Raw genomic sequence first — 12,919 nt, 5'->3', positions numbered from 1 at the left:
TTCAATTGAACACAACATTTTGCTCATTTCTGCATTATGAATTTTACTTTGTTACCTCTAAAATATTAGTGTTGGCAGATCCATTTCTATTCAACGACTACAAAATCAGACATATGTACATAAAAGTAAATGAGAATTATTACACCTTTCTTAGGGGCCATTCAGAATGAGAAGATCCGAGTGCTAACTGGTCCACAGCCTAAATATAGTGGACCTACATGAAAGGAAGACCACTTAATCTTGTAATGGTCTCTCCACCTCTCACACGCCTCCTCACGCGTCTGGTCGAATGGAGCCGAGATTTAATTACTGCATCCCTCATTCTGAATGGCCCCTTAAATTGTGAATACTGCCTTAATGACTGTGAAGTTGAAATCACACTCCTCTTCTAAGAGCATTCAGAGTGAGCGAGGGAAATAATTAGATTTAAAATTTAACATTTAATTCACAACTTAAGGAAACTTAAATAGTTGTATTGTCTAACAATTGAATCCTAAAAGAAAGGTTTATAATACCATCATATTGAAATCTGTGATGAAAACTATAAATGAATTTTAATAAATCCAAATGGTTGCCAAATACCAAATTTTACTCAATGAACACTTTGTGTAAGAATATAAGGAAATGTGTATATGTGTCATACATCATCAGTAGCCATACATGTAGTTTCATTATATTCCAGGAAATAAAGATCAATACATCAAGACTTTGTACATGAAGTTAAATACATTAAAAAGCTACTTGCACAATAGATAACTACTGGCTTAGATAAGATGATCTGAAGACTGATATGCATAAAGGTAAACCAGGAATGAAGCATTTACAATATGATAAAGTACTGATGCTCTTAACAAAAATATCAACAGGGTTCACAGCACTGTCTCTACTTAAACAAGACAATTACACAGAATGTATATTGTAAAATTATGCTCATGCACTACTGCTTTTCTTTCCAATAATTATCTTTAATTTGCACTTAATATTTTTTTTAGTTTCGCTGAAAAACTATAAATTATGTATAATTGTTTAATATATGCATTTCAAAATGTAAAAAAAAAGCACAGTGCCAAAAATGGCATTTTATTAGAGATTGCACAATTCAATTATTGACAGTGAATCTCAGAAATTATCTAATTTTACATTGGTGCTTATCTTTTATTTCCATGTTCATCATTGGATTACAATATTTTCAACTGTTTCAATAACTCATAGAATAAGAATTTTATTTATTGCTTTTCAATACATACAAGATATGGGGATAATATATAATCTTTTACTGTACAGATTCAAAGTGAGATGCCAATGTGTCAATAGCATCCTACAAGTAGCCATCACTATTTTTAAAGCATTTGTTACTTAATATATAAATTAAAGTTTTATATCGGCATTTTCTTCCACACACTGACAATAGTTTCTGACAATTGCCACCTCTCATTTTCTTGCCACAAAATTTTATCTCCACAAGAAACCTGTTTAGGCTTTGCTAAGTCCATCATGCTGTGTAGAGGGAAGCAAAAGCATTATATCCCACTGCACTGAACAGAGTCAATTCCAGCTTAATTACGTGAGAAGCATGTACAGACGAGATTTTAATTGATAATTATTAACTGCTGCATTAACAAAGACTTATGCACAATATTACACATATCATGAGTGCTGCTTGGGTAAATAAACTCTAAACACTGCATTATAAATCCTATTTTGAAAAACATATTTCTATTTGTTTCTTTGTTTGTCTGCCTTTTCCATCCAGCCATTTTCTGGAATAATAAACAAACGATCCTCCCTTTGAGTGTTGAACCACGTACAAGTGAAGCATACAGTAATCACAACTCAAGTTTGACTGCTCTTCTTCATAAAAATGGAGAAGTGTACATTACTCAGAAGCTGCATCCTCTGCAGTTTTTACCCCTCATTGGTAGAATGACGGCTGGAATGTAAGACAGGAAGCATGTACTAGCTAGTGTGTTTTTGGAAAATGTAACTTGAATTTGAAGTTTTTTTTTATTAAAACAGTTGTTATCAATATCTTTACAAGAAATACAACATATCTGATCAAAACAACCTAGTTTCAGGATACTCTCTGCCAGAGCCCCAGAATGGTTAGCACTAACACATACCACTTTTTTTAGGTACGGGCAGTTCGTTTGATGATCTGATGGCTTTTCTATTTTATTTGGATTTTTATCTGTGTGGGCCCATCTTTGTTTAAAAAACATCTAACTATATATGTAGCAACTTTATAAATGCTTATAGTGCTTATCTAACATTGATAGTTTTTCTTCCTTTTTGTATTATGGTAAACTAGTAAGGAATTTTAAAGTAGTTTTTTGTGGTTTTTAGTTTCATTGGCCAATCAAGGTGACAGCCGAGATCGAGTACAGCAAATCAGGCCAATAAGGACAGACCAATTAACTGCCTTGATTGCAGTCAGATTTGGCAAGGACTTGTTAATTGGCTGTGTCTAGAAGTTATGCAAACGGTTACCCACCCTGTAATTATCCTTGAAATTTCAGAACAGGGTTGAAATTTCAGAACAGGGTCACAGCAGAGAATCATGTCATGAATACGCCAGAGACATATTTGTGATAATTCAGTGAAAAATCAATTTGTGACCATGGTTGAGGGTAGCTTCAGGACAATATTCTCACCTCATTATCCCTGACAGTGGGTGTATCTTCTTCATCATCATCATCATCTGAGGAATCTTCCCCTGACGACTCCTGACTGCCAGCATTGGTAACTAGTCTGTCATCTACAGGATAATTATGATAAATTTACTAAGTACCATTGTATAAGAACATTATTCTGAAAACTGATCTCAACACACATTGAAATTGTATTAACAACCTTATACAACAAAAAGTAGGGTGACTTGTGATGTGAGCAAAAATGTTCATTAGCCAGGTAGTTGGATTATGAGGTATGAAAATATTTCCGCTTGCGTTTGATAATTTTCATTTATGATACAACAAAGTGATTTCACATCGTAACTTCAACATTTTCATAAACAAGGTCTCTTCCAAAATACAGACAAGTGAATACATGCTTTGAACAGCCAGCAACCTTCTATTTTCCAATCTGCTTATATCTCACTTACCGGGTCTTGATCCACTGGCAGCTAACTGATCATAACAGTTCAAGCATACTCTCAAAGGTTTGGAAGACTGCTGCGGAAGCAGCCATTTCTTGCTGGAGCAGGGGTTACACACCACACGGCCACACTTTCTGCAGTGGTGCTGAAATAAATGTAACTTTTTGCAAAGATAAATGTGTGCATGTATGCATGGTTGCATAGTTAAGAGTTGGAGAATTAATAATTCAAATTTATCAAGTTGTGGGCAGGGATTATAAATCTGCATTTCACTGGCTTACACTCACCCTTCGAGAAACTGGCATTGTCGAAAAAACTTGGATAACTCAAGCTCTCAAATTTTGTGCACAGGTGCAATGAGTTATGACATATAAATAATTTATGTACCAAACTTTAATTCAAACTGTTACATAAGTTTTTGAGTAGAACGCTTAAAATTTGGAGCAAACCATGATGCTTATGCATTCATAATCTCGTCAAAAATGGAAATGCACTGTGACATCAGTCAGTTGTATTTGGGAAGCTCCTGAATGATTTTTTGATGAGCAACACTGCACATTTTGAGAAAATATCCATGCAGAATAAAGAAGATTCAAAAAACAAAATTTAAACTAATTAGTTAACTAAAATCTTGTTTCTTGAATTCTGAGTGTGTACACATCAAAGACATTGTGAACAAGTCTGTATAAATGCTGCCTTTCATATTTTGTATCAAAATCTTCCTTTTACTTCATGACACAGTGTTTGCATTAGGTACACCGGGAAACAGTGAAAAAACATGTACTCATGTACTTCCACTTTTTGTCAGTTTGTTGAAAATATCTTTTCTTGAAGGGTGAGTCTATATAAAAATGTGGTACATTTTAAATTTACTATAAAATCCAATGAATAAACCAGATTACATACAATGATATAATTATACAATATATATATATATATATTAAATACCAAGTGACAGAGATTTTTTTCTACTGAAAAAGCTAAGTCTTGAGTTAAGTAAGTCTTTATACATACAACACTATGCCTACCCTTCGATTTAGAATAGAGAACTCCACTCTGTTGCACTGCATGCACTTACTGGCCTCGGAATCTGGTATCCAAACTGGACTGTCATCCACTGCCTGGTGCTTCTTTCCTCCTGGATAAATAAATAGCAAGCTATTTCTATGAATTTTTAAAGCAAACAATACAAAAATTCAAAATAGTCTGACTCTTCTCATCTACCCTCTTAAAATAAAACCTAAGCTTTATAGTTTCAAAGAAAGGTATTATTTTTGAATAAATTTCTAAGAAGCTACCAAATATCACAAAAAAATGCCACTAACAGAAAACACACAGAGAGCATCACATGAGTATGTATCATATGAACATTTAATGGTCATTATATATCTATACAAGTGACAACAAATGTCATATTCCCAAAAACACTTTTATAACAATATGTTTCCCTAAATTACATTGATACACAAGTTAAAAAAAGAAGCAATTTGAGACTGCTGCCCGCTGCAAAACAAATCTTCAAGCATTAAATCACTCTCTATGAAGTGCAGTTATGGTAAAGGCTCTGCTGCCCCAGTGCCTGACTATTTACAGAAGATTTATCTCTAAATATTGCATCATTCAGAATCACTGGAAAATGAATCCCATTTTATAGAATGTTCTCAAACCCCATGAATAGAAAATAAGTCTGTTTTAACAGTAGATTGATTTCATATTATTATAAAAAATTCCCTCCATCAATAGAAAAATCTAATAAGACAAACTGGTATGTGATACAAGTCCCTGGTCACAGTGCAGCTGCCATTTTCCACCTCCCATTACCAGAACTCCACTCCAAAATGAGTTATGGTCTTCATAATAACAATACATTTCATAAACATAGGAAAAACCTGACAGCATATAAAGCCAGACAGATAATATTGGGCAATAAATCATCACTTTCATCTTGGCAAACATAATCATGAACAAAACTGATTGTATGTACTGCTCTCTGATAATAATAATCTCCAGTATTAGGGTTATCCTAAACAAGAGTCAACAACTTACTCTTGGCTAGGAGGTCTTGTACACATTTGTTTATATGTGCCATCCACTCAGCTTTCTCTGTAGCAGTGGCTGCATAGACAGTAAAGGACTTGCTAGGGCTAATAATCTGCCATCCATTTCGTAAACCTAAAACACAAGCACCATAACTAAATATGTTTCAACTGATATTTTGACAGCATTTTTTAAGTTTATTTCACCTTATATATAACATGTTCAAAACTATATGTATCAATGGATTTAACACACACACACACCCCCCCTTACATATATTTAATGAAAAGTTATTTACATAATATATCATGAAAACAACATTTCATGATATATTATTAATCATGAAATGATGTTTTCATGATAAATATTATGTTTCATAGACATGTTTGGTAAAACCTTAAAATACTGACTGTTTACAAAAACCACTGTTAAGTGTTTTCCAAAAGATTTTTCCAGCATGCCCATTTTTTTTTTTTTTACAAAATTTTGTCAGTCCATATTTTTCCCAGAAATATTTTTTTCTGCCAGAAACTTATCTTTCAAGAACAAATACGTGTATAATGAGATTATATTTGTTTCTTGGGTTCTTTTGGATTTACAGTATAGGTGGAATTTAGTTATATATATATATATATCTGCACCTCCACAATACTTGCCATGGGTAACAACAGTGGGTTGTCATCTTTGAAAGTCTGTCAAAATGTTCCCATGCGTTTGATTACAAATGGGGGTGCTTTCGTGTGAAAGGGGATGGATTTGTCTTATTATAACAAAAAATTTTGTGTTTCCAAACATTGCTGTGTATTTTAAACTTTTTAATTCTTAGCCGAAAATGACAATCAAACAGCACTTAAATCTGAGACAAGACATACCAGTCTGTTTTGCAGCTGTCCATTCTAGAAAAGAAAGCTCTTAGAATAGTATTGTCATGTTTTTATGGCACACACAGTAAGAAAATATAAAAATTGCTCTTTGTCGCAAATTCTGATGGGTGAAGAAAACGGGTTAATGTGCCAATCATTTGCATTTTCAACTTCAGTACAAAAGTATGATCTCCCATACACGTGAACTATACAAATCATTCAATTTCAGGATTTAAATATCTGTAATACACTCTGCTTTGCATAAAACAATAAGGTGTAAGGAAATCCTGTCGTCTCAGCCTATAATCACAGATGTTGTGACCCAATCCTGTTTCGATCCCTTCAGAGATGCATGACAGCGAAACCACAGCTAGCGTGTAGTTTTGTTTCCCTATTCAGGGACTTAACATACAGTGGAGGTTTCCATTGAGGACATAACATCCCGGTCACATCAATATTGAATGAGAATAATTGAATAAGCTATATCCTGTTCCTGCTTTTTGCACGCATGGTGATTTCATATCATTGCTGTTTAACCACTGATTCCAGATCAGTGTGCTTTGCCAACTCTGTGAAGTTTAGTGTACTCTTTCCTGATAATTTTTGAATATGTTTAATGTTACATTTTCCAAAAAAATTTAATATAAAGCAAAACACAATGTGGTAAGCCTGCTCACAAGTTTGGCACTATGTTGAAATTTTGCTGCCCATGTCCCACTGTTGTTACCCAGTGTCATGGATGTGCACATATTGTCATATAATGTTATCAATTGGACTGAAGGTGCTAGAAGTATAACCAAAGTTAACTTTCTGCAAGTTAAATGAAACCTTGTTACTGGTCTTTTCAAAAATTCATCTGCCTGTGATCAAAGCATTAATAACTGTTATTAGTTATAGAGGATATACAAGATGTCACTGCTAATAAGTATTTTCACGGCAATACAAACAAACTTTTTATGAGACACATTTAATAAAATTTTGCCATATAGATCAAGCCATAAAGGCAAAATTAAAGAACACAAAATTATTTGACCTCCCAACTGTAAAAAATATTGAATTTTTGGATATAAAAATCAATATGCTAGTACTGTACTGCACTCTGATTGCATATCACTACATGTTAAAAGGTCAATTACAAATATCCATTTTAAGTATCACAAACAGTGACAATGGGCACGTAGCTCATATATCATAAATATGCATTTTGTTGTTGTATTTTACCTGGCCATATGAATTTTATAGTAATTCAATATCAAGCACATAAAATGCTCTAGGCCCAAAGCATTAAATTAGCTTTAGAAACTATATTACAGCTCTAAATCACAATAAAATGCCACATGAATACCAAAATCTAGAATTCAATTCTGAGATAAGATAAACCACTATGACATACACCTTTATATGTAGATAACACAAGTACCAGTTGAAGATACTTAGCAATGTAGTATTCACTCAACTTTGTGGAGGAAAGTTATGGTAAATAAATAATCACTTATGAACAACATAAGATCATGAACTAATAGTATATCCATTTCTAGTATCCCACATTTTCAAAGCAGTGACTTAAAATACATGTGCTTCATATAAAGAACAAACTGAGAGGGTAAATAATAGCTGGTCAGATTTCTATATTCTCCAGAATTCAGTTATTAATGACTTTATGGCACCACGATAATGTATGCAGTGGTGGTTTATCCCACGTGGACAAGGTGCCACATAAGAGGAATTTAACTCAGTGTGTGTGTGTGTGTGTGTGTGTGTGTGTGTGTGTGTAAAAGAGAGAGAGAGAGGTGAGCATAAACTTTTAAAGAATTTATCCATACATTTTAAACAAGTCACTCATTCCAAAATTATTCCATATAGTATAAAATTGTATTATTTTGTTTTTGTTCCTTACAAAACCATGCTTTCTGATACAAATCAAACACACACTTCAGAATGCATTTTCAGGTATTAGGACATAGTTCTGGGAATTATAAAATACTGTTTTATTCAAATCTGATGAATAATTACTACAAACAACATGTACGTCAGCAGCTGATATGAACTTGACCCAATTAGAATCATCCACCCTATATTAACTATGATACTGAAGTGACTACACATCTAAATCAAGTGTTTAAATGTATATTTGAAGACATTAGAGGCCTGCAATAGAACAAACCAAAGATCAAATTCATGGAAGTTGGGTATCAACATCATAGAGATCTTTTATGATCTTTGTGTAATCCAATTTTAGTTCATATCTGAGAGAAAGATGAACATGTGAAAATATCAAAAATACACGTTATCTTGCTTAAAACCAATCTGTAAAAGCTTACTCACTTCCCTCATCTTCAACTGACTGCAATTTGACATCTTCTAGTGGTAGAATATGTTGTTTATTGTACTGAAAATACAAGTTTTAATAAATACGTAAATAAATACTGAGTAATTTGCAAACTAAATCTTAAGTGTTCCAGTCCAAAACATTATATTTCACTTTGCCTGGTTATGATATTTTGGTCATTACCAGGTAAAGTCTTCATTATACAAAATATAAAATAAAATAAAAAAACGTCTTCATTATAAAAATATAAAATAAAAAAAAAGCCAGAGAAAACAGTGTAAGTAACTAAATCGATTATCTTCTCAGACATGGAAAATTTCTGAGCAAATTCAATATACTTTAAGACTTTGTCTAAAACTGCAGTTGTGTGCCCACCTTTTTCTTATTTATAACAATATTTCCATACACCAATATATCATTAAAGAGAAAGAACTGCCTTGGCTTTGGCCTCTTCCTGCACATCTTAGTCAACACCCCTTCTCCTACCAGAACCCGTCCTGGGACAGTCAAAGGCTATAAAATAAGGAAACCATTATATTATCAATAAGGCAATAATATTACAAGCATAATGGATTAAGCCAACATAGCTGAAGACAAAAGCAGTAGTGTTTAAGCACTGAAAAATGGTGTGACAGAGGGTATTTTTTTTTCAAAAAGAAAATTATTGATACTGGTGTATTGTGGCGTTAAGAGATTTTGAGAAAATATATCAAAGATAAGCACGGTGAAAGCTTTACGCAAAATCTGCTGATTCCATAAAAATATAAAAACTGACCACATACTCTAGTTTTTAATGGTTACACAGTTAATAAATTTAGTAATTCTATTAACTGTTGATTTTATGAGAGGTAGTTTTCATTCAATCATCATGAAAAATACTTCCCACCTGTCCTGAAGACCCAAAGCATTGTTCCACAAATGCAATACGCTTGTTATTTGCATCGCTGTTCACTGAAAAAATATAATAAAAAATTAACTAAAAAAAATATTATAATTATACGTTTTCATTGAATATATCTGTGCATGGAATACATTGGCAATTGACTACATGTGGTATAGGATGACAATTTTTTCCTGTGATACTGCTAAAGTTAATAGTACAATATGATAATTATTGCAGAACCCTATCCACTGAACAGCTTGAACCTTACAGTATGAGATTACTGTGTCTCTTCTTATGTCTATTCTACATGTACTGGTCAACTTTTAAAGTACAGAGAAAACACTTCTGAACCCTCCCTGCCCCTCTCTTTCCAGGACAGCCCAAGTGATAAGTTTCACAGTAGAACAAGTATAGCTGCACTTTAATTCTCATAATCTACAAACCTAGCATACTAGTATATAAAATGGTTCTCAATAGTGTATCATCTGATTGCTTTTTTTTACAGAAATTCTGTTACTAATTATCTTCATCATCATCATCATCATCATCATCATCATTTAAATGTGCAGCAAACCGTAACCCCTTCAAGATCTCGACGAAAACCGGAAGTGCGTCATGACGTCACTCGCTTGTACTTGGAGAGCTGCTGGGTGATTTTCCGATGAGAAATATTTCGTCGCTTATACAAATGTTCGGAAAATGACCATGCAGATAAAAGAATATTCACTAATCAAAATTGAAACTGCGTATTTATATAGAAAAACATTGTGCATTTCTGAACTAGACTTGTCAGTGTAAACAAAGTGTACTGAACGCAGCGCAAGCAAGCACGTGAATGCCGCGTTTGATACTTTGTATCAGACGCTTCGTTTTACTTGACAACACAGTGTTTACGATGGGCATAACAGGAAAAACAGTGCAAAAAAACACGCACTTCCGGTTTTCGTCGATTTCTTGAAGGCGTCGATTTCTTGAAGGGCGAGTCTATGAACTTAGACGAGTGACGTCATGACGCACTTCCGGTTTTCGTCGAGATCTTGAAGGGATTAGCGTTATGGTTTGCTGCACATTTAAAGCGTTCTGTCTCAAAATGTACTCAACTGCTTGGATTGAAATTTACAGAACTTATTTTTCACATGATATCACACATATGTGCTTAATTTGAGAGCTTTAGCTGTTATATGTTTTCTACAGTGCCCATTCAAAATTGAAAAAGAGCTATTTTCCGTCGATTTCTTGAAGGGCAAGTCTAGCACCTCGCAAAAAAAAAAAAAAAAAAAAAAAAAAAAAAAAAAAAAAAAAATTCTGGTCAAAATGATTCTTTCATCTTTCTTGTACAAACGGCATTCCATACAACCCAGTCTCATTACTGGTACATGTTGACCATAAAGCATTTTTCATTACCTCTTATTTTTCCAACATAAAATTGTAGCAAAGTGTGCATGTGTAAAAATGGTGTCTCCACTAGTTTCTTATAGATCTAACATGTGACAAAAGTTGACAGATATATCACGTAACATTTGGGATTCCATAAAACAACAAATCTCGCTGTCTACTACTGATTCTTTAATACTAATACCATTAACTGTAATACCATAACGTTAATCTACACATTCAATATTTACCATAATTTAGTGAAACGGGCAAAACTGTCAGAAATGTGACACCAGAAACGATATTTTGGTGAGAATAAATACATTTTATGACCCTCATTTAACATGAACACCAGTGCAAAGAGCAAACTGTATACTTAAAATATATGGTAAAATACTATAATGAAAACTGAAAAAGTGATATGACTAATTTTTATACAGTAACACCTACCTAGTCGGTCCACCATCTTGGCCTGTCTGAGTGATCACGTGACAAAATCACTCCTACAAAACATTGACACTCGCTTCAAATCCTTCAACGTTTATCATCAAAATTGTGGGTAAAAGCAGACAGAATAGATGCTTTTTTGGCTAAAAACAGCTATTCACCAGTACCAAATATAAAACGGCCCAATCCTAATATCTTTTAGTGCTGGATAAGTGAAATCAACTTCCTCTGCGTCACTTCCTAGTCAAGTGACTATCGACTCGGTCGGCAAAAGTACACATTCGGTGAAGAAAATATTATCAAAATGGGCTGTCCGGTTTGTGGACCGAAGTTATCATTATGTGGAATAATTACTAGTGCGTGGGGAATTGTTATGCTGGTAAGTTAATTTTGATGAAAGGTCACTGGGTGTTGAACCACACTATTTGCAACGCGTGGTAGGAGTCGCGGGAATACTACTACATACACTGATTGATTCGTTGTGATACTGTATTTTCTAGGGTCAGGAAATGAAATAAAAATTCTTCACAGTAACCCATTTTTGCATTTGAATTCAGGAAACTGGAAATGGTTATGCAGAGAGTATCTCCTGTTTTCATTTGCAAAATACCTGATAATCATTCGTGGTATGAGAAAAATTGCAGAATTATTCAATACATTGGGAGTCATGTGACATTGAGCCATCAACAGAAATACACAACTACCAAGGGCCTGTATCACAAAATGACAGAGTTTCATAAAATCTGATGCTTTCAATGTAGTGGCAATAGCTAATTTAGGTAAAAAAAAAGCAAATTCTGAAAAAGAAAACTAAGTTCATATTACTTATCCACATGTAGGAAATATTAAGTCAGCAAAGAGCTTAATTTGATATATATATATACATATATATTCCCTTTTTCAGATTCTGATGGGAGTGTTTTTCATAATCAAAAGCCCTGCCTTTATTGAGGATGTAAACTTTGACCATGATAAAGTCCATAAAGCAGGTACAGTTGAGGCAGCAAACAACCTGATTGAAGAAGCCTACCAAACTAGTGCTTACAACTGTTTCATTGCTGGTGGTATATATGTTGTCATTTTGATCTTCTCTGTTGTTCAATTCAAGTGGAACATGAGGGCCAGCTATGTGATGTCATAGAACTTTGTAACAGACTCAAAATTGGATTGCTGAAAGACGCTTTAAATCAAATTTGGTGAAACTGGACACATTTGGCCTGTGTGTGACCATAGGTCATTATCAATAACTTTGTACAGTTAACTCCCAGGAATGTGATATGGCAGTGTCAAGTAGATGCAAGACTGTTTTAAATGGGAATTGTAACTTGCACACACACTCATTATGGTCAGGAATTATCAAGAACAATGTCTGTAGCAAACCTTCCTACATCCTGGGAATTGTGCAGACCTACATTTCTATTTGCAATGTAGTATATTTGTTTACTGTAAATACATGGTGTAAATTATTGTTGTAAGAATTGTACACAGTAAGTAGAATGTTCTTTGATGTCTAGTTAACATATGTTAAGTTCTTACTGAATTTGACTTTAATGATAAACAAGCACAGTAAGATCACTAAGCACACTAACTTAAAAATGGAAGAGACAGAAAAATGCACCTTGAATAAAAATTATGGCAACCAAATAGTTAACTGATGAAGTGGGTTTTGTTGTATGGAATTTTTTTTTTTTTTTTTTTTTTTTTTGATGTGATATTGCACTGTTAGCATAGTCATTGTTGAATATTTTACCATTTAATGGAACATTTTCTCTGTATCAGTGGAGGAAACCAAAATGAAATGGATAGTTATTATAAATACATTTTTGGAAAATTGTGAGGAAGAAGTGTTAAATTACCTGTGCTATATGACGTTTACAAAAATAAAAAATAAA

The 12,919-nt window shown here is 33.5% G+C and overlaps 2 protein-coding genes across 2 annotated transcripts; one reads left to right on the top strand and one right to left on the bottom strand.

Annotated features, from left to right (window-relative positions):
• Nucleotides 1-17: 17 nt before the first annotated feature.
• On the bottom strand, nt 18-11,214 carry LOC106163866 (pleckstrin homology domain-containing family F member 2-like). The gene is made up of 9 exons (XM_013541568.2): nt 11,031-11,214; nt 9,210-9,274; nt 8,699-8,836; nt 8,320-8,383; nt 5,141-5,266; nt 4,123-4,232; nt 3,101-3,239; nt 2,652-2,755; nt 18-1,930 (listed from the first exon to the last, which is right to left on the bottom strand). Exons 1-9 carry the CDS (start codon nt 11,044-11,046, stop codon nt 1,913-1,915), a joined length of 780 nt encoding a protein of 259 aa, XP_013397022.1. The 5' UTR covers nt 11,047-11,214; the 3' UTR covers nt 18-1,912.
• A 4-nt stretch (nt 11,215-11,218) lies between these two features.
• On the top strand, nt 11,219-12,682 carry LOC106163867 (ribonuclease kappa-B). Its single transcript, XM_013541569.2, has 2 exons — nt 11,219-11,406; nt 11,932-12,682. Exons 1-2 carry the CDS (start codon nt 11,332-11,334, stop codon nt 12,166-12,168), a joined length of 312 nt encoding a protein of 103 aa, XP_013397023.1. The 5' UTR covers nt 11,219-11,331; the 3' UTR covers nt 12,169-12,682.
• The last annotated feature ends 237 nt before the right edge of the window (nt 12,683-12,919 follow it).

The sequence above is a fragment of the Lingula anatina genome, chromosome 1 (assembly GCF_051362555.1).
Source record: "Lingula anatina isolate TDL-2025a chromosome 1, LinAna3.0, whole genome shotgun sequence".
Classification (NCBI taxonomy): domain Eukaryota; kingdom Metazoa; phylum Brachiopoda; class Lingulata; order Lingulida; family Lingulidae; genus Lingula; species Lingula anatina.
The sequence above is the reverse complement of the archived record's forward strand: the minus strand, read 5'-3'. Positions and strand labels throughout refer to the sequence as shown.